Source organism: Osmerus eperlanus, chromosome 4 (genome assembly GCF_963692335.1).
Source record: "Osmerus eperlanus chromosome 4, fOsmEpe2.1, whole genome shotgun sequence".
In the NCBI taxonomy this organism is placed as follows: Eukaryota; Metazoa; Chordata; class Actinopteri; order Osmeriformes; family Osmeridae; genus Osmerus; species Osmerus eperlanus.
In genome coordinates this window covers 10991572-11013694 of record NC_085021.1, presented here as the reverse complement: position 1 = coordinate 11013694, position 22123 = coordinate 10991572, and the positions used below count along the sequence as shown (strand labels likewise).

At 51.3% G+C, this 22123-nt stretch overlaps 1 protein-coding gene across 1 annotated transcript in view; it reads left to right on the top strand.

Annotated features, from left to right (window-relative positions):
- The window catches only part of plxna2 (plexin A2), a gene marked incomplete at its 3' end in the record, with an annotated part of 110484 nt that overhangs the window by 61484 nt on the left and 26877 nt on the right, over window positions 1-22123 (top strand). Inside the window, 2 exon segments of the mRNA XM_062460508.1 lie at window positions 4406-4540; window positions 21195-21295. Of these exon segments, the coding sequence (XP_062316492.1) occupies window positions 4406-4540; window positions 21195-21295 (236 nt within the window).

Here is a 22123-nt window from a genome sequence, read left to right as displayed (position 1 = left end):
GCACACCCTCTCCTCCATCCCTCCCATAGTAAAGAAATATGAGAGCAGTATGCTACATTTTCAAATAGATTTTTTATGACAGACATGGGAAGACAGGCTGTACACTAACTCAGTGTGTGTGTGCGTGTGTTTGTGTGTGTGTGTGTGTGTGTGTGTGTGTGTGTGCGTGCGTGCGTGTGTGTGTGCTAGATGAGAGTAGGAAGTGAGGATGCAGTCTGTGAGGCGGATGTGAGTGGGGAGTGTCAGAGGGGCATGGCCATGGCACCACACTCCTGGTGTGTGGGTGATGAATGCCCCCCCCTGGGTGCCACCCTGCCCTGGAACTAGGCCAGACACCCCAGCCTCGCCCTGCAGCCCCCTCCACCTGGGCCTTGTCCTTCTCTGAGGGTGCAGGTTAGCACACCTGTGTGACTGAGACACAGGTGTCTCACACACACACACTACCAGTGTGTGATATACTGTGTGTGTGTGTATTGGTGTGAGTGTGTTTTAATCCAGTGTGTGTGTGTGTTTGTGTGTGTGTGAGTGTGTGTTTATGGGTGTGTATTTAATCCAGTGTGTGGGATCCGGCAGATAAAGGGCTGAATAGAGTGCCTATCACCACAGCACTGAACACTGTTGAAATGGATTAGCAAAGATAGGAGATAGGCTGTAAGACACATTACTGTGGGAGTCTGATCTCTCTCTCCCTCTATCTCCCTCTCTCTTATGCACACATTCTCTCTCTCTCTTTCTCTCTCTCTCTCTCTCTCTCTCTCTCTATTTCTATATGCTTCTCTCTTACACAACTACCATCTCTGTCTCCATCTCTCTCCTTCTTACACACAGCCTGCCGACCCCCCCCCCCCTCTCTTCCTCCTTGACCCACCATTGTCTCTTCTAGACAGGGATGCTGTTTTACCATAGCTCAGTGACCTTGACAAGAATATAAGTAGGAGAAGAGAAGAAGGATATAGCTGGTGGTCAGAGTATGTTCTGCTCTGAAGCCTAGTTGAGGTGCAGGTGTATTGAGATTGAAATTGAAAGACAGAGAGAGAGAGCGAAGTAGAGCGAAAGAGAGTTCTACCTCAGCAGTTGAAGCCCAATACTAACCGCTAGAGCATATTCTACTGGCACCCACACAACTATGGTAATATTCGGTATGTTACATCCTTCTTTACAACCTAACCTTGTTCAGGTTAGAACATTGTTTCAGTCAAACTATAAAGGGGATGACAGTTTAAGTAGTAGTCTGGATAAGCAGGGCTTGTTTGTGACATCGAGTCTGAGAGTCAAAGTCATGCCCACAGATATATATGACATGGTGTGTTTAGATGTGAGAGGATATAATCTTCTCTTGCTTAAATGTGTTACATAATGGTGCACATTTCAAACCCAAGCGTATATATGCTTGGCCTGCAGCCCTCTCCATATTCCAGCACAGCAGGAACACTAAATGCTCTGCATCTTCCACACACTCACATGTACACACACACCCACACATTGAACTCCTACCCCATATTCATTCAGCATTTTCACTCGACAAATTGCTTCACACAGACACGCTTGGGGATGGCTGGCACACTACCTTAAACCAGCGGAGACTAGAAAGAGAAAGAAAGAGAGAGAGAGAGAGAGAGGGAGAGGGAGAGAGAGGAAGAGGGAGGGAGTGAGAGGGGGAGGGAGAGAGAGAGAAGAGAAAGAGAGTGGGAAAGAGGAAGAGAAGGAAGGAAGGAGAGAGCGAGAGGGGAGAGAGAGAGCGAAGGGCAATTTGATTTGGAGTTTGGTCAATCTTCAAAAGCTTTTACAGGGTGCTTACACGCTCTGATCAAAAGCACCCAGTTGGCAGGGGCTTGTAGCAGGAACAGGACGCAAGAGCCTTAGAAGAGCTTGGCACAGCTCCCCTCCCACCCCCACCCCCACCCCCTCCCCCAACCCCTTACTCCTGCCACCTCCCCTTTCCCGTTATGGTTGTAGACACTGGTGCCCTGGTACAGTGTATTTTAGGGAGAGAGGAGAGATATTGGTGCAAACTACAATGTCGTCGTCCGCCTCCCCCACCCCCGGCACTGCTGCCTTCCAGCCATCTTCAGCCTCCCAGCCTCTCGACAGCCTCCCAGCCTCCCGTCCACGCTGCTCTCTCTGCTAGCCTGGTAGAGCTGTGACCACCAGGCACATTCTATCCTGGGCTGCGCTCTTACGCGTGTCCAAGGAGCGTCCAAGGCTGTGGTGTGTCGAGGTGAACAACGTGGGGGAACAGGGAGCCTGCCTGTAGGTCTACTCCTCCTGAACAGTGCATGTCACCAGGCTCATCTGTCTCTGCCTGCATCCTTCTCTCGGCTCTCACTCCCCAGTGGAGGTGGTGGGGGTGGGGGGTGGGGGCTAGGTGATGGTGGTGGTGTTGAAATGGGGGTTGGGGTGAGGGAGGGACAGCAATACTCTCTTAGGGGGCTGGGGGGAGAGGGGGGGGGTGTTATGGACCCTTTAGCAGCTTTCTCACCCACACAATGAATAATGCAGGGTCCAGCAGGCCGTGGGGGTTAAGTGTCAGTGTGCGATTGTGTGAGCATACTGTGTGTGTGTGTGTGTGCATGTGAGTGCACACAGGGAAATAACTGTTTCCTGGGGAAAGGCATGGCAGGGTGCTTTTCAGGCTGGATTCCCATTGGCTAAACCTTGCTTCAGTTCTCCTCTGTAGTCATACCTGGACCCTGGACAAGGGCTCTGCTTTCTACATTACTGTACCTCTCTCTCTCTCTCTCTCTCTCTCTCTCTCTCTCTCTCTCTCTCTCTCTCTCTCTCTCTCTCTCTCTCTCTCTCTGTCTATCTGTCTCACCTAGTCAGTTCTGCAGAGTGCTTCACGGTCCAACAATGCCCTGGGAGATGTTCTGGCACATGCATACACACACCACACGCACACATTTTCTACCCAGTGGTGTGTATACCATGAATAAGTCTTTGCTACTTCTGCAGAACAGCGACCTTCTGTTGACACAAATCCTTAATGTGAAAAGCAGCTGTGTGTGGGCCTGCAGAGGGTTGGGGAGATATGGAGGCTGTGTGGGTGGTGGACTGTCATTAATGTTCATTCCATTATCTCTGTGTACCTCAAAAGCCAATGGCAGAGAGAGGAGGGGGGTGGTGGTGTTGTAGTACAGACAGATAGAGAGGACGTTCATATTTGATTCCGTTGTATGCGTCTCTGCCTCTGATGGAATGTGTTTACCTGACAGGACTGTTCACTGTTTAGTCACCATTGAAGTGAGTGTTTATGTGTGTGTGTGCGTGTGGATGAAAGTGTGACCTTCCCAGGGTCACAGTCAAGAAGCAAGCGAGTGAAACCTGTTTACTGAGAACCTATCCTGCTCTGGTGGGGGTGGAGCGGCTATCCAGGACAGCGGTGTGTGTGATAAAGATCTGATTCAGATGAACTGTGTGTGTGTGGGGGTAAGGTCAGTCTTATTTAGTGATCCCTAGTGGCAGCAATAGCACGCCATTGAACACATATCACCACCTGACAGAGCGCCCCTTTAGACACACACATACACACTCACACACGCGGTCGGCATCTTGTCACACACTCTGACTCTGGCAGAGTCAGAGACTCCCACATGCTTTATGGATGAGCATTTTACTTTTATGAATTTCTGTCAGTTACCAGATCCCTCTCCTCTTCTCTTCTTTCCCCTTTACTTCCCTTCCTTTTCCTCCCCTCCCTTTATTGCATATGTGTTTTTCCATATGTGGAGTGCATGTTTCCATTCAGCAGCGGGTCAGAGGTCAGGTCAGGCACAGTGTTGTGTCTGTGAGGGCTGCTCCTCCGGCCTGTCGTGCTCTTGTCTAACCCTGGGGTTTGGAAACTCCAGCTCTGGCCTTCCTTCATCTTTGTTTAAGCAAACCCCCCCCCCCCCCCCCCACACACACACATATTTTCCTTTCTCCCAGCGGAGCCTCCTGACAGACACATGACCTTGAGCTCCCCCCTGGGGGTTTGTAGAGGGGGTGTGGGTGCTCTTTGGTGCTGTCACCCTCAGAAAGGATGGATGGATGGAGGGAGGAGGGAATGGACAGATGATAGAGCCATCAGCTTTCATGTGTGGAGGAGACCCTGTGACATGTGACATCACGGGGTGGTCTCTCAGGCTGTTGTGAGGCGGGTCTGTCTCCAGAGACCCTCTGTCAGGGCTATTAGGCAGCAGTAACTGATGCTGCAGGGAGGGTGGGGGGCAGGACTGCCTGGCTCAGGGGGAGGGTGGGGGGCTATGGGGTGCATACTTGTGAAGGGAAGTCCTGCATATGATCCCCCAGTAACCTCCTAGCTGTGGGTTCCTGTGAGACTTCACTGTTCCACCAAGATAGCTGATCTTCCGAGGAGTTCTGGTTCTGACCAGTGTGTGTGTGTGTGTGTGTGTGTGTTCTCTCTCAGATCCGCGTGGACGGGCCTCCTCATGGCGGGGTGCAGTATGAGACTGTGTCGGTCATCAAGGACGGCAGCCCCATCCTGAGAGACATGGCCTTCTCCCTGGACCGCAACTACCTCTACGTGATGTCAGAGAGACAGGTCAGTCCAGCCCATTCACACACACACACACACACACACACACGGTCAGTGGAAAACATTGTGACTGCTGATATCAGTGCCTGATATCAAGCAGCATTGGTAATAACACGTCAAAGCAGCGACCTGGTGTTGAGTTTGAGTGTGTGTGTGTGTGTGTGTGTGTGTATCAATGGTCCACCTCTCACTCTCGACACCTACCTATGTGACTATAAATAAGCTGGGTGGCACAGCAGGGACAAGGGGACATGACAGTCTGGTAATGAAGAAGAGGAACGAGAGAGAGAGAGAGAGAGAGAGAGAGAGAGAGAGAGAGAGAGAGAGAGAGAGAGAGAGAGAGAGAGAGAGAGAGAGAGCGTCTACGTGTCCGGGAGGCTGCTCAGCTGCATTTGCCAAAACAGCTCTGACCTTTTCTCACTGTGGCTGAGCTGGCCCTGGCTCCAGAACCATCTAGCAGCCACATTACTGGACTAATACACCTAGAAATAACACCATCATCCACTACCCTGGCTGCCTCTATCGTACCCACACATGATCCCAGACACACAGACAGTGCTCCATGGATGGGATGAAGAGGGAGCTTGTTTGAAGGGCTGCGTCTTACGTTATGAGACATCTTCTACTGAAGAACGGGGCAGTATTAAGTAGCTCTCCAGACACAGGTGTTTCTGGGTAAATGAGTCCAGTGAGAACTGTTTTTTTTTTACAGTAATGATGTAGTAGCCTGTGGGCAGTCTGCCGTGCACAGACACACGTCCGCACACGCATGGACACGTTCGCACGTCTGGACACAAACACAAGCACGTGCACACAGAGCTCCTGGAGACAGGAAAACACAACTCTTTCATCAGCTCCACTGCTTCTCCCATTGGACCCTGAGTCTGTCTGTCTCTCTGTGTCTGTCTCTCCATCTTATGCAGATTTGGAACCATACTGAGTGTTTTGTCTGAGAGTTTTTTATACTGTACATGATTTGGGTAATGAATATGCAATGGGCTGAATCTATATGAGTTTGTGTGTGTGTGTGTTAGTGTGCGTGTGTGTGTGTGTGTGCGTGCGTGATGAGGAAAGAGAGATAGAGTAAAAGAGGGAGGATGAAAAGACTTATGTAGACTACATTTTAATTCTGAATATGAGAGCAGTGTTTGCATGTGCGTGTAATTATAGCCATGGCCGTCCTCTCATTGTTGTGTGCCTGTTCAAGGGGGCTTCTCCCTAATCACACTTCAGAGTACCTGGAGGAGGATGCCACTCCATCAAACACACTGTGTACACACACACACACATACACAGACAGACACACAAACACACACACACATTTTTCTTCTCTCTCTCTCTCTCTCTCTCTCTCTCTCTCTCTCTCTCTCTCTCTCTCTCTCTCTCTCTCTCTCTCTCTCTCTCTCTCTCTCTCTCTCTCTCTCTCTCTCTCTCTCTCTCTCTCTCTCTCTCTCTCTCTCTCTCTCTCTCTCTCTCTCTCTCTCTTTGTCCTTGTCTCTCTCTCTCTCGTTGTGTCTATCTGTCCTGGACATCCGTCCGACTCTGCACAGTGGGGAGGATTTGCATGACATGGCCACTCCTAGTCTGGAAGTGGACAGGTACTGAGGTGGAGACCATGACGCGAAGGAAGACCTGCCCTGTCTCCAGGAGCCTGGCCGCCACCACAAGCTGTGTGGGCTCCTGGACACAGGGCAGGTCAAGTCCTCTCCAACACATGATGAAGGGAACAAAGGAGACGTGATGCGGAGCAGAGAGAGAAGTGGAGGGACAGGACTGATTTGGCTCCAGTTGTGTTTCCCTCTCTGAATAACAATTAGGCTCTCTCTATCTGGTGCAGGGCTGGAAGAAAGCAGAGGAGAGGGAGGAGGAGAGAGGAAGGGAAGGAGAGAAAGGCCGAGAGAATGAGAGAGGTGGAGAGGGAACGAGAGAGGGGGAGAGAGAACGAAAGAGGGGGTGAGAGAGGGAGAAAGGGGGAGAGAGAGGGAGAAAGGGAGGGAGAGGAGCAAAGCCGGGTTTGTGATGCCAGTGTTTGCTGAGCTCTGAGTGAGCCCACTCCAGGATCTGGGCTCTTCAGCAGTCTTCCATCACACCCCTTCCTGTGTTGTGACATGGGTGAGAAACATGTGGGACGTGTGGGCCTCACACACACACACACACAAACACACACACACAGACACACACACAGACACACACACAAACACACACAGACACACACATATGGACGTGATATCTGCTGCGCACGCGCACACACACACACACACACACACACATACACACACACTCTGCTGTTGGTCGCATTTGCATATGGACTCTAGTGCAACACTGGAACTCATTCTCACACATGCTCTCACACAAATGCTATAATTACACGCACATGCAAACACTGCTCTCATATATTCAGAATTAAAATGTAGTCTACATAAGTCTTTTCATCCTCCCTCTTTTACTCTATCTCTCTTTCTCTCACGCACGCACACACACACACACACAGCACACTAACACACACACACACAAACTCATATAGATTCAGCCCATTGCATATTCATTACCCAAATCATGTACAGTATAAAAAAACTCTCAGACAAAACACTCAGTATGGTTCCAAATCTGCATAAGATGGAGAGACAGACACAGAGAGACAGACAGACTCAGGGTCCAATGGGAGAAGCAGTGGAGCTGATGAAAGAGTTGTGTTTTCCTGTCTCCAGGAGCTCTGTGTGCACGTGCTTGTGTTTGTGTCCAGGACGTGCGAACGTGTCCATGCGTGTGCGGACGTGTGTCTGTGCACGGCAGACTGCCCACAGGCTACTACATCATTACTGTAAAAAAAAAACAGTTCTCAACTGGACTCATTTACCCAGAAACACCTGTGTCTGGAGAGCTACTTAATACTGCCCCGTTCTTCAGTAGAAGATGTCTCATAACGTAAGACGCAGCCCTTCAAACAAGCTCCCTCTTCATCCCATCCATGGAGCACTGTCTGTGTGTCTGGGATCATGTGTGGGTACGGAGCCCAGGGTAGTGGATGATGGTGTTATTTCTAGGTGTATTAGTCCAGTAATGTGGCTGCTAGATGGTTCTGGAGCCAGGGCCAGCTCAGCCACAGTGAGAAAAGGTCAGAGCTGTTTTGGCAAATGCAGCTGAGCAGCCTCCCGGACACGTAGACGCTCTCTCTCTCTCTCTCTCTCTCTCTCTCTCTCTCTCTCTCTCTCTCTCTCTCTCTCTCTCTCTCTCTCTCTCTCTCTCTCTCTCTCTCTCTCTCTCTCTCTCTCTCTCTCTCTCTCTCTCTCTCTCTGTCTGTCTGTCTGTCTCTCTCTCGCTCTCTGTCGCCCTCTCTCTTTCTCTCCCTATTTCTGTCTCTGTCTCTCACGCTCTCTTTATTTCTCTTTTCACTCTTGCTCTCTTTATTTTTCTTGCTGTCTCTCGCTGTCTCTCTCAATGTCATATGACATTGATAAAATCCCTGACACTCTCAAACCACCTCACTATCCTTCACACTGCATCAAAAGCAAAGCATTTCCAAACTGAACATCTTTGGCAGCAATCAGAAATCAGAGTCTGACAGCATCATCTAGAATGGGTCCATAGCCAAGATACACTCCAGGCCTGTCCGACAGGTAGTTGAGGTGATTTGTGTGTGTGTGTGAGAGCCAAAACGCAGCAGGCCTAAACTGCCACTTGCCGTGAGGCTGCCCCCTCCCTACCAGTCCCATATCTCCCCTGCTAGCCTAGCCTCTGGAACGACACTGAGACACAGTGGCGTCCATCCCTCCAGCCTCCCCCTCACTTCCAGCCTCCTCCTCACTCACGCTGCCTCTCTTTGTCGTGGCTTTGTCGACGCGCTGCGCTGGAGACAGATGAAGTGGGACCATCGCTCTGCTATCTTATAGCTGTTTGGGGGGATTATCACGGTTCCGATGGTCCTTTCATCCCCATTGTGCTGCGCTGTTACAAAGATGGCCGCCGCCTCAACTGTGGGCCAGCGTTCATCACACACAGCGCTGAATCGGACAACACATCGCGCCCATGCAGCTTTGGTCACTGGCCAGAGACGCCAGCCCACGCACATACATTATTCATGGAGAATAATCTAGATTTCATGTGCGAGGGGCTTTTGAAGTGGTACCTGTGGAGCTGCATATCATTTGGGCTGGTATCCAAAACAGCAAATTAGAGAAAGCCGTCGTTATTCAGATTCTGCTGGATACAAGCTTGTTGTTGCTGTTGAAATCAAGCACAGGCGCAGGCTTGAGATCTAGACCAGGTGCTGAGTTTATAACGTCAGTCTAAGCGTTTTATGACTCTGTAAAATGAGTTACCGGTAGATTTCCTCTTGTGTGAAATATTAGCCTTCTAATGTCAAGGTCTTTATCAGGAGACCTGCTAAATCCCGCCGGGTAAGGCCAACCCTGGACAAGGAGTAGATTTCTAGAACACTCCGCTTGTTCACTGCCTCTCCTCCTCCTGTAGGCCCTCACAGGCAGGTGCTACTGTCACTCTGATTAGTATGTGTGGGGGGTGGGGGTGCCGGGGACCAGCCCCGTGTAAAGACCGTAAATCTCCCTGCCCCCCCATCTACACTCGGTGTAAGTAATGCAACATTACAGCTCAGAACATTTGAAGAGAATGGAACCCCTCTCTTTTTCTCAAGCCTGGCAATTTCTCCCAAGTGCTCAGCTGTGAAATTTGAAATCCATGCATGGATTGTCTTTTTTTGGGGGGGGTGGGGGGGTGGTAGGGGGCTATACCTTCCGTCAACAACCCCCCACAACCAACCCCACTATCATACTCATACGCAGTACCCCCCCATACCCCCTCGCACACGGACACCAACCCCCTCCCATACCTTTGTTTAGCTGGCGAGGAGAGATTGGGAGGAAATGGCTTCAGTGGTTATCAAGGCAGGGAAATGGGATACATTCACACCTCGTGCCGCCATAGATGGGCTGACACACCGCTGGCTCATCAGCATGCAGGAACCGGGTGTGTATGACAGACTGAGCTCATGTGTTAATAGGGAAGTCTGGTCTGGGCCTGATATCCAGACCTGCGGGTCCAGAACCATGGTGATGCAGCCCAGAACTCAGGCCCGTACGGACACAGGACTTATGCCCTGCTCCTGGAAACACCTTTTGTTTTAGCAGCAGATGCTGATTGGATTGGCCCTCAGCCAGCAAACTCAAGCAGGCAGGGAGCGGGTTGTGTGTGTGTGTGTGTGTGTATGTGTGTGACTGGGAATGGAGGTAGGATATGATTAATGAGAACAAAGCTGTATTAATATTCTCTTAAGAACAATGTTTCTTCCTTGGTCTTTAACCAGACCATCTAGTTAAGATCCTTTCCCTTCATACTCCCCCCTCTCCCCAACCTTACCACCTTACCCCTCTCCACTCGCCCAGACAGCAGGAAGGGACTTGAGGCCTAGGAGGACTTTCTAAACCCAGACAAAGGACTCCAAAGACCTGGAGAGAGGAAGTGCAGCTTAAGTTCAGAACAAAAATAAGGACTTCTAAAGATTACAGACCAAGGAGACCGAAGTCAGGAGGGCAGAGGCACAGCAGAGGGGTGATGTATGGCTTAACCCTGCATCCGTCTTCACCCTGCTCAGCGGAGCGGTTCCCTGCTGCCACACACCCCTCCTCCTTGGGCTTGGAGGTGCTCCGACCCCCCTCGTGATCCCCTGGTCGTCCCAGAATAGCCCAGTTAGCTCCTAGTTGCTCCCGTCCAGGATGGAAACAAGTTGAGGGCTTTGACCCTTGACCTGCACCTCTGAGGTTCCCACCAATCACTGTCACCCTTTCCGGCCAGGACAAAGACTCCCATTAACTTGAGTCTTTCTCTCCGGCAGGACAGCTTATGGGGGTGTGGTGGGGGGTGCTGGTGGGGGTGGGGGTGAAGGAGGTACCAGTGGCAACAGCTCCCAGGAGGACATCTTTAGACCTGCTGGTATGTGTGTTCTCACCAAATCCCTAAACTCACAGTCTTTTCAAACTCCGTTCTCCTCAGACTGCACTCTAAATAATACACTCGTTAGCCATGTCATGGTGCTCTTCTGAATGTCAAGTGTGTTCCGGTGTGTTCCGTGGGGGTATTCTGGGTCTCTCCTCCTCTGATGGCTCCATGAAGGGCTCCTTATGGCTCATTGTTTCCCTGGTTGGGCTGGGGGGGATCAGGCAGTCACTGGCCTGGATCCGGGTCAAATGAGGTTTCCGCTACACGGCACATTTGGCGGCGCGGCGGCGTGTATATATACGATCCCATGCAACCATGAAATCCACACAGGCGGCATGTGCATGGAAGAGGAGGCAAGGACAAAGGGCGAGGCGAGAGGCGAGAGGCGGCAATGGCGCACGCCACGCGCTAACGTATGGGCCCCACATCTGCCCCCCCTCCCCTCCCACACAGGAGAGCGAGAGGGGGTTAGTGTCACCTTTGTTTACCACTAGCACTGGGTGTGGGGGAACTTTGGGAGAGGAGGAGAGGAGGACAAGGGAGGACAGACCAGGAGAGGAGAGCTGAGAACAGATGAGGAGGAGAGAGACAGGAGATAGATGGACCATCATCCTTTATCTGCCACGTTAACATTGGGGGGGTGGGAGGGCTTCAGTCCCAGGCTGTCTGCTTCCTGTCCCACACTGTGTTGGCTCTACATTTACATTTACATTTAGTCAGAGGCTCTAGCCCCTGCCCGTCTCTGACAGCTTCACTTGATATTGACACGTGGACAAATCAGGATAAATGCCCCTGTCAATACACACGTCTACTGTTATTGATGGAGCCATTTAGCTTTTCATTCTGGAGAAACCACTCAATCCTACTCTCCTGCTCTGCTACACAACACCTGTGCGTGTGTCTATGCTTTCACATTTGTGTGTCTGTGTGTGTGTGCTGCATAGAGGTTCGAAAGTCAGAGGTTGTAGATCGGACCACAGAGGGGTCAGAGGTCATCTGAATATGGCAGCTCATTGGGTCAGTAGGGAGGATGACCCAGGGTCCATCTGGCTGACCAGCCTGTTCTGAGGTCAGGGGAGACCCCTCCTCCCCAGGCCTGGCCTGCATGCGTCATCAGCCCGGGGTGTCCCACATGAGTGTGGAGGTCTGAAGTCAGACCGCGTTCGCCCGCTAACAAAACCCCTCATTTGCATCCGGCCCTGAACAGCTATTGTTAATTGACTTAATCCAGGATTAGAAGTAATCAGGTTCTGTGCCCTGGAACCGTTGGCCAATCCTTAACCTCATTATTTGATAGCGCACATCCTGTCAGTCCTCATCAAGTCGTTAATTAATAGAAGCACGCTCACCGGGGTCCCCGCTGGCCCCCTCCCTCTCTCCGTGTCCCCCTCTCTCCTGCCCTCCACCCCTCACCCTTCTTTCTAACCCCAGCCCAGATCAGAGGAGGGCACAGTCCCTGGTCAGCTGAGCTGGAACTGCCGGGTTGTAGGAGGGCAGAGGGAAGGAGGGCTGAGGATGGAGGAGAGAGGAGGAGGGAGGGCTGAGGAGAGATAGAAGGAAGGAAGATAGAGGGAAGGAAGGAGGAGAGAGGAGAAGTAGGTGGTCATGTTAGTACACAGTCCTAGTCTTGAATGACCCTGGACTACACAGAGATAAACCCATGACTTACTGTGTGTGTGTGAGTGTGTGTGTGTGTGTGTGTGTCTGTGAATGTGGTGTGTGTGTGCGTGTATACCTGCCCCTTGGGAGTCCTCAGCACCAGTCTGACTTAATGTCTCTTAATGAGCAGCAGGATACCTGATCCTCACACTCTCTCTGACACCCTCGCCACCATGCCCGCTGCTGTGCCCGCTGCCCACTGCCCACTGCCCACTTCCCACTCCACTCCCCCCACACAAACACACACACATGCATGTGCACACACACACACACACACACACACAGAGGGCCTCAAGGTTACCCTTACTCAGCCAATGCCTCCAAACATGAATGCTGCATTGGTTTCGAGCTTGTCTCTGCATATTCATGCTGTTGTCCAGCACCCTGATTAGAAACAGAACACTGAGACTGGCCTTCTGTTCTCGCTCAGTCACATCGCTACTCTGCTATCACAGGCATCTGAACTCAAACTGTCCTTGAATTTGTTAAAAGACTCCAATTACTCAGCAAACAGATCCTTATCTCTGATGAAGAGCCTAGACCGCTGTTGTACTTGGTATTCATCTGGTGTTTATTAGAATGCAGAGTGAATTAGAAGTGCTTGAAGTGTTCCTTCAGTTTAGCTCTCTTGTTGAGATGGATTATCCTGAATTCTAAACCAACATCTTTCTCCTACCCACAATGCTGTTTTAGAAGCCTGAGAGGACAGGGCCAAGTTTCAGCCATGTGATGTTTCTAGATGATACTCGGGCCTTGGAGCTAAAACCAAGGCACTATGACTAGGCTTTGGGGCATTGGGGGTAGGGCCTGAGGGCTAGGACCTAGAGTGGGATTTAGGGACCACAAACTGTGAACTGGGATGTAGGGGGAGGGCTTGATGTGGTTCCCGGGTGTGGTTTGAGGGATGTGTGATGAGCAGAGCAAGGCAGCTGAGACAGGCCAAGGAACCAACACTGTGATTAGCACCTAGCAGCTCATCAACTGTCCTCGTAGGCTCCCTATGACAGTATAATGTCACTGGCTTTGTCTATCTCTCCCACTGAACACTGCACCATCCTTTGTTGCTCTAATGGCAGCACTAGGCCATCCTAATTGTAGGCTTTAATTGCAATAATTATTTACAAGCCTAATTAAAGCAGAAAGAGTGTCAGGGAGAAGTGACTGCCAGTTGAAGGAATCAGGGTGAGTCCTGTCAAGGGCGAAGAGAGGGAGTGTGAATGTGTAATTGGTAGAGACAGTAGTTTGGGTCTTTCTGGGCTCAGAGACAGTTTGTCTGAGAGAGGAGAGGAGCGCTAGAGTATGGATAATGAGCTTGCTCTCTCTCGCTCGCTCTCTCTCTCTCTTTCACGATCACTTTCTCTCTCTCGCTCGCTCTCTCTCTCTCTTTCACGATCACTTTCTCTCGCTCTCTCGCTCGCTCTCTTCCTCTTTCTCTCTCTCTCTCTCTCTCTCTCTCTCTCTCTCTCTCTCTCTCTCTCTCTCTCTCTCTCTCTCTCTCTCTCTCGCTCTGCCAGTGAGGAGACAATGACACAACAAGTGGGGCAGAGCGGAGAGGGTGAGGGTGAGAGAGAGGGAGCGGGCTCTCCGACCTCTCAGCCTCTCTGTCTTTGGGGGTTGGAGTAGGGACAGTACAGAGCTAGTCCAGGTGGGGTTCACATCGTTGTGTCGTTTCCCTCCCGTCTGAGACTACTGGTGGACTGCTAGGGAACTGTAAATGAGGCTCTGTGTGTGTACTTATACAGTACAAGTGTGAATGTTTGTGCGTGATAGACATGCCTATAGATAGAGATATAGAGAGATACAAACAAGACATTAGGAACACTCATGGTGGAAGTGGATAATGCTGATTATCTTCTAACATCAGGGGATATATGGTATATACGATAAATAAACACTGCATACATCATTATAAGGAAGAGTGTGGCTAACATGAGACAGATCAGATAGACATGGATTCAGAGTAGAGCAGGAGCAGGTGTAAGTGATACTAGTAACCGGAAGAACGGTTTCCACCTTATGTGTGGTCTATAGTGAGACTGGATGCATTGGATGTAGGTTCAACTAGTTAGCTTTGAGGAGCAGTGTCGCTACAGTGTCTTACATGTTCCAACCGTCGGAAACATGAAAGATGGAGGGGACAGATAGTAAGACCCTCTGTGTGTGAGGAGGATGGAGGAGACACAAAGGCTGTTTCAGCTCGTTATGCTCTCTCTCTGTCTCTGTCTCTCTCTCTCTCTCTCTATCTCTCTCTCTCTCTCTCTCTCTCTCTCTCTCTCTCTCTCTCTCTCTCTCTCTCTCTCTCTCTCTCCCGCCAAACAAAAAGACTGAGGCACTGTCACAGTAAGTGGCCTCTCTTTCTCTGTTTCTATCACTCTATCTTTTTTTGCCTGCTTCTTTCTTTATGTATCGGTCTCTCTCTCTCCTCCTCTCTCCCCCTCTCTCTCATGCCTGCTATTACTGCTCTGCAGATTGAATCAGTGCCGTCTTTTCCTCAAGCACAGAAGCTAGTTCCGAGTCTCAGGTGGGTCCTGTGGTAGTGTTGCTGAGCCTGCTCAGGGCAAGGTGCTCGTCTGCTCCTGGTAGGAGACCAGGCCTCTAGACAGGGACCAGGTGAGGACTCCTCACACAGGTGCTGGATGGGGACCAGATAATGAAGTGTTTCACACATCCAGTTAGCCGCGAGCAAACACATACATGCCCAAAGACACACACATATACATATACACACACACACACACACAGGGGATTGTTTGGGATTGAAGTGAAGCTTCCCTCTGCCACCTGAGCCTGGTTATGAATCCCCCTTTACTCCCCTCCTTCACACACACACACACACACACTTCACACACACACACCAATGATCAGCCACCAGAGCAGTGGGGTGTAGCCAGTCCACACTCCCTCTGTTTCTACACCATGGACAGGAGAAAACAAAGGCATACAATTTATGGAAATCCACACATCCAGTTATGAGACAGTGATGTGTGTCTCTGAGGGACAGAATGCCCCTCTGTCTGGGTTGTTTTTCTAAATCAATACCCCCCTTGCTGCCAGACAGAGTGTGCCGACCATTCACACACACACACACACACACACGCCTGTTGGAGTGTAGTGGCTACTTTATTAACTCCTCACATGCTGACTGGAGCGAACGGCTCATTACTGGCTGCAGTGACAGGCTATGTCTCACACAGAGACACACACACACACACTCCACACACCCACACACTACACACACTACACCCACACACTACACACACGCACATGAGTGAATGGAAGGAAATCAGACTGACAGACAGACCCACAGAGAGACAAAGGATAGCTGGTAGGAGCAGACAAGGCATGTGTGTCTTAAGTCCCATTCTCTGGATAGCACTGCTAGCCTGCATCCTGGTCTTAAATACTGTCTCCCATCTAGGAGTCCCACAGCAGGGAGCCTCTGAAGCCAGCACCAAAGATCCCCTTAACATTCCTATTGGCTTGATCTCCTTCTACAATCACTAGACATGGCCAGCCCTGCCACAGGCCTTTACGACCAGGTGTGTGTGTGCGCGTGTGTGTGCGTGTGTGTGTCAGCAGCTATCAATTACACACAGTGGGACGGCTACTAGGCTACTATTGCTGTCACTGCCCACAGCGTGGCAGAGGAGCATGCACATGTGTGCACACACACACGCACACGCACACACACGCACACACGCGCACACACACACACACACACCAGACACACGTACTAGCAGATACTCTAATCTATACGCACACCATTCTTTGTTCTCCACCTCTTAAATGTCAGCTGCAGCCTGCGAGCCAGTTTCCAGTAAGAGAGGAGGAGGGATGGAAGGAGGGGGGGAGGGGGGGGGGGCTAGGGAGGAGGGAGATCACAGTGACGAGGGGGCGTGGAGATGTCACTTGCTCCTCTTTGCTTTTTTTCATGGAGAGGAGAGAGGAGTATAAGTGAGAGGATGAGAGGAGGAAGGACAGGAGAGGAGAGTTACTCTGTAATGGTTGACGAGCAGTGCTACTGTAGGTCTCCTCTCCACCTTGCTGTGCCATCGACCAATAGCACCGCTGCATTATTCAAACAAAATCATCCATGTATAAATAAATGAAAATGTGTTTTTATGTCAGCGTTTTTGTAAGCTTATTAAGGTTCAGTGTTGCGTTCAAACGGAATGTGAGGTAAGAGCAGAGAGAGGAGAGAGAGAGAGAGAGATGAGAGAGAGAGAGAGAGAGAGAGAGAGAGAGAGAGAGAGAGAGAGAGAGAGAGAGACGAGAGAGATGCGAGCGAGAGAGAGAGAGAGAGAGAGAGAGAGAGAGGAGAGAGAGAGAGAGAGAGAGAGAGAGAGAGAGAGAGAGAGAGAATGAATGAAAGCGAGGGTTACAGAGAGAGTAGATGGGGAGAGTCAGAGCAGACGTAACCACATATTTTTTAAATGATAGATGTGAGTTTGTCTCTATTGCCGCTCTGTCTGTGGGGTGTTTGGTTCTGGTGGGTAGTTATTGAACATGTGTGTGACTGTGCCTTTAGCTGCTGCACAACAGTCTTCACACTGTGACACAGAGGCCATCTGTATTCTACCTTTCTCCACCTCAATACCCACCCTCTCCTTCTCTCCCCTCTCCTTCTCTCCACCTCTCCTTCTCTCCCTCTCCTTTCCTCCCTCTCCTTCTCTCCCTCTCCACCTCTCCTTCTTTCCTCTCCATCTCTCCTTCTCTCCCTCTCACCTCTCCTTCTCTCCCTCTCACCTCTCCTCTCCACCTCTCCTTCTCTCCCTCTCCACCTCTCTTCTCTCCCTCTCCACCTCTCTTATTCTCCCTCTCCACCTCTCCTTCTCTCCCTCTCCACCTCTCCTTCTCTCCCTCTCCACCTCTCCTTCTCTCCCTCTCCTTTTGTCCCTCTCCACCTTTCCTTCTCTCCACCTCTCCCTCTCCACCTCTCCTTCTCTCCCTCTCCACCTCTCTTATTCTCCCTCTCCACCTCTCCTTCTCTCCCTCTCCTTTTCTCCCTCTCCACCTCTCCTTCTCTCCCTCTCCACCTCTCCTTCTCTCCCTCTCCTTTTCTCCCTCTCCACCTCTCCCTCTCCTTCTCTCCCTCTCCACCTTTCCTTCTCCCCCTCTTCACCTCTCCTTCTCTCCCTCTCCACCTCTCCTTCTCTCCCTCTCCACCTCTCCACCTCTCCTTCTCTCCCTCTCACCTCTCCTTCTCTCCCTCTCCACCTCGCCTTCTCTCCCTCTCCATCTCTCCTTCTCTCCCTCTCCACCTCTCCACCTCTCCTTCTCTCCCTCTACACCTCTCTTCTCTCCCTCTCCACCTCTCTTCTCTCCCCTTCTGCTTCTCTGCCTTGGATCTCTTAGCCCTCCTGTCCAGAAAGAGGATTTCAGTCATACATAATTGATACACTCCCAGCTCTATCGAACTGCTTAGTATTTTTCATCCTGTTTCTCAGGTCGATTCCCTCTCTCCATTATTCCAGCATTCCCCGGTGCTGCCAGACCCTCCCCCTCTGACACAGACACAGACACACACACACACACACAGTCCTGCTTCATTCACCAGTTTAGCACAACTGCTAGCCTGGCTCCACACCACAGCAACAGACAACAACCTCCCTCCTCCTCCATCCTCTGTGCCCTCCACCCCCCCCCCCCCCCACACAACACACACACACCACACTTGCACTGCAGCCCGCTGCTCCTGTTTGTCTCTAATCTAAGCAGTTGGCAAAGCATCCAGAGAACACATGTTGTAATCCTCTGCCATGTGTGTAACAGTGTGGCAATTGCAAAAGGGTACATTGACAAATGCTTTCAAGAACAAACATGCTATGTGTGTGTGTGTGAGGGGGGGGTGCACATGAACTCCAGAACTGGTTTGGCCTCTTAGCCCCACAGTAATGAATACTTGTTATTTTACCTTGGAGTTCAAATAATGGTCAATCTCCTGAATGTATTGAAGCATTTGACCAAATATGCAGTCTTTGCAAACTGCAGCTAGTCTGACATGCAGTATAAGGATCAAAAGAGAATGTTTTTGTGCTTGTGCTTGTGTGTGTGTGTGTACTGGGGCGGGCTGCACAGATCTAATTTGTGGGGTCTTAGTGAGTGAGGAGAGAGTGAGAGAGCTGTGGCCTCTGCTTTAGGGGCCAGTCTCAGTGGGATTACCACAGCAGATTATAGAGTGACTGGCCTGGACGAGGGCAGGGCCAGAGAACACAGGGGACACTCGGACATTCAGACAGCGTTTTAACAACATCCTCCTCTCTTTCCCTGTCTCTCTTTCTCTCTGTCTCTCTCTCTCTCGCTCTCTATGGGAATGATATTGTGGACATGATCGATGGGCCTCATTCCAATGACGTGTGGTAGGCTGGCTCTCATTAAAAATGGATGGAGGTTGGGGAGTTGGTGTGTGTGTGCGAGTGTGTGTGTGTACGTGTGTGGTCGGGTGTAGGTGGCAGGCTGTCCCAGAGGTGCCAGCTGTTTACCGTACACTCTGGGGAGGGGTGTGTGGTGTGTGGGGGGGGGGCAGGAGACAGGAAGGGGGGGCTCTGAGGTCAAAGCCAGACCTGTTGCCTTGACGACAGGCGGGTGGAACACAATTTCCCCGGCGTTTTGGAACGGGGCGAGAGAGCCAAAGCACATCTGGCAGCAAACAGGATCTCGGCAACACGGAGCGATGGGGCATTTCAACCCCTCTCTGTCTCTCTTTATCCCTCTTTTCTCTCTCTTCCCCTGCCGGCCCGGGTCCATCCATCAGAGAGCTGTGCTTGGCTGGGCTCAGGCCGGCGTGGAGAGGCCTGACATGAAGACACCATTCATCTGCACCTCCAGAAACACACGAGAGCAGTCCTACTGCTCCCCCATATCCATACATTGTCATTCTCTCCAGGGTGCTGGAGCAAAGCCCTACTGTGTGTGTGTCTCTGTGTGTGTGTGTGTGTCTGTGTGTGTGTGTGTGTGTGTGTGTGTGTGTCTGTGTGTGTGTGTGTGTGTGTGTGTGTGTGTCTTGCCTCAGCCCTCATCAGTCAGGGTAAAGGAAGGTAACCTGGAAGAGTGGAGCTGTATTCGATCACACTCTGGGTCTTCTTTGTGTCTCTTCTTCCTCCAAGCAGAGAGACATGCTGCCTTACTGTACACACACACACACACACATCTCAGTGGGAGAAGGGGCCTCATTGTGCAAGGCCTGCTGTGTTGAGTGACTGTAGCGTGTGCTGGGCAACAGCTGCCGTGATCCCCTGAACCCTGCCCCCCCTCCCTGTCCCCCCATCCCCCTGAACCCCCACTCACCTCCACCCATCCCCTCACTGCCCCAACATCAATACTACCCCCCTCGTTCTACCCCCTCTCTGTGTTCTGTCTGACTGTCAGCTGCAGTGAAACATGTATGTAGACATCAGTCCATGAGGGACCCCCCCCTCCCCCTCTCCCCCCCCTCCCCTTCCCCCCCCCCCCCCCCCACACACACACACACGGCCCCTCCCACTTGACAGCTGTCTCACTCTAAACAGTTTTACGGCTAGAAATGGATCTGTCTCAGTGAAAGTTGTACAGACCAGTTTCACTGTCTGCCCACAGTTTGGGGTGGGGGGGGGGGGGTTATTATGTTGGAAGTGGAGGGCTCGGTCCTGTCCAGGGCTGACAGTGGCCCCTGCTCCCCAGGGGAGGCTCACTCCTGGTGGGCTTGTTTGTCATCGGCCTGGGCCGTCCTGCTGATGTGGCTGGCCAGCCTGAACTCATTACTGCCTACCACCTGTTTGTCCTGCAGCATGGGAGACAGGGGATAGGGGCTCATTAATAACACCGACACACTGACACACACACACACACACATCTGAGGCGGTTGTGTGAGTGTGTGTGTGTTTAGGCGGGGGGGGGGGGGGGGGGGGTAATTCAGCAGAGTGACCATGGAGAACTCTACTCACAGCTCAGAGCTGTTGACGCCCCATCGTGTCAATGGCTGCCTTTGTCTGTGACCCCCTCCCCGGCACACCCCCTCTCTGCTGGGGACAGGTTGGAAGCTCGACCACATACACAGACCCGAACTCCACGATCCAGAACAAGTCTTTAGGGCTAGCCAGTAAGCATGTCGGGGTCCCAGCCAAGCCTCTGCTCTTACCATGGTGATATGTCATTAAACAGGTCTGTGTGGAGGAACACAGAGGGCCCTTAAATACACCAAATGTGTATTATTGTCCCCCTCCTAGTGGGTTCCCCCCCCTGTCACACTGGGCTTTGATCTGAGGAGAGAGGGATGAATAGAGGGAGGCGGGCTCTCCCTGTCAGAACCACTCTCTCTCGTTTTCCACCTGGCCTGCGTTGGTCAAACAAAAGACCATGACTGTTCGTCTAAATACTGCATCCACACTGAGCATGGAGGCACCGAGGCCCCTGTCCGCTCCCCCTGTGTGGGAGAGGGAGTGGGCCATTTGATGTCTGAGGCGTTTATGCTCTCCAGGAGCCGGGGAGATGCAGGTGTGAAAGGAGTAATCCTCTGGGCCATAGCTGAATACACACACGCACGCACGCATGCACTCACACACACACACACACGCATGCACTCACCCCGGGTTCCACTGGTCAGACTAGTGACTGTTTTTCACCACCTGAAGCTCGTCAAATCAATTTGTGTGCATGTCAAGTCTTCTTTTACTTTTTACTTTTTCTGTCTCCAGCATACTGAATGCAAATCTTAGTGCCATTGTTATCGTGTGAAAGTTTGGTTCTGTATGCAAATATGTGTGTGTGTGTGTGTGTGTGTGTGTGTGTGTGTGTGTTTATCCAGGCTCTACCTAGACAGGTGCGTAGGACAGACAAAGAGCCAGTGATGACAAAATAAGAGAGTTCTCTCAGACCAGACGCTCCAGCTGCTCTCTCTCTCTCTCTCTCTCTCTCTCTCTCTCTCTCTCTCTCTCTCTCTCTCCCTCTTTCTCCCTCTTCTGTCTCTCGCTCTCTGTATACCTCTGACATAAGTGTTTATTTGTTTGTTCCTTGTGTGTTGTCCTAGGTGTTAGAAAGGCCTGCTGAGTGACTCTGTTCTATATTTTCCCAGGTGACACAGGTCCCCATAGAGTCATGTGAGCAGTATGGGACATGTGGAGAGTGTCTGAGTTCTGGAGACCCCCACTGTGGCTGGTGTGTCCTGCACAACATGTGAGTATCCACCAGCACACCACGCAACCACTATGTAACCACCTTAGAACCTACACCCAACCAGAAAGCACACAACCTACACACAACCTTCACACAACCTTCACTCAGCCATCACACCACCAACACAATGCCAACCCCTAACAACCGTACGAACAACACTCTACTAACGCAGAGCTTTTGCATAACCACCACAGTGAGCGCAGCTACAACAGAACCAATATTCTGGTCGAGATTTTCCAGGGATTTCAGCTTCTCACATGCTAGTTGAAACCTGCTGGCATGTGAGTGACTGCTGTGAGCGGACTCCTGGAAGCGAGCGTCCGAGCCTCGTGGCTACAGAGCTGTCTTTCTCTCTAGTCTCTCGCCTCCTGCCCGCTGTGTTGACTGACGGCTGTCCTGCTGTGAAATGAGTGGCCGTAGCCCCTGACCTCTGATTCACCCACACACAGACCTCGTGTAGCAGCCTTGGAGGCCGTGAGTGACACCTGCTGGGTGGCATGCAGGTACTGCGTGTCCTTTTACTACCCTCCGTACAGATCGCGTTTAGTGAAATGCAACGACACACAGCAGAGCCTTTATAATGGTACATGCTTACATATTCCATATACATTCTGAAAGAGTATTTGAGGTAAAGTATTTAAATGTGTTTCAAGTGAAGAGATGGAGTGAGGTACAGACAATGGGCCCTTTTCTCTCTCTCTCTCTCTCTCTCTCTCTCTCTCTCTCTCTCTCTCTCTCTCTCTCTCTCTCTCTCTCTCTCTCTCTCTCTCTCTCTCTCTCTCTCTCTCTCTCTCTCTCTATCTCTCTCTCTCTCTCTCTTTCTCTCTC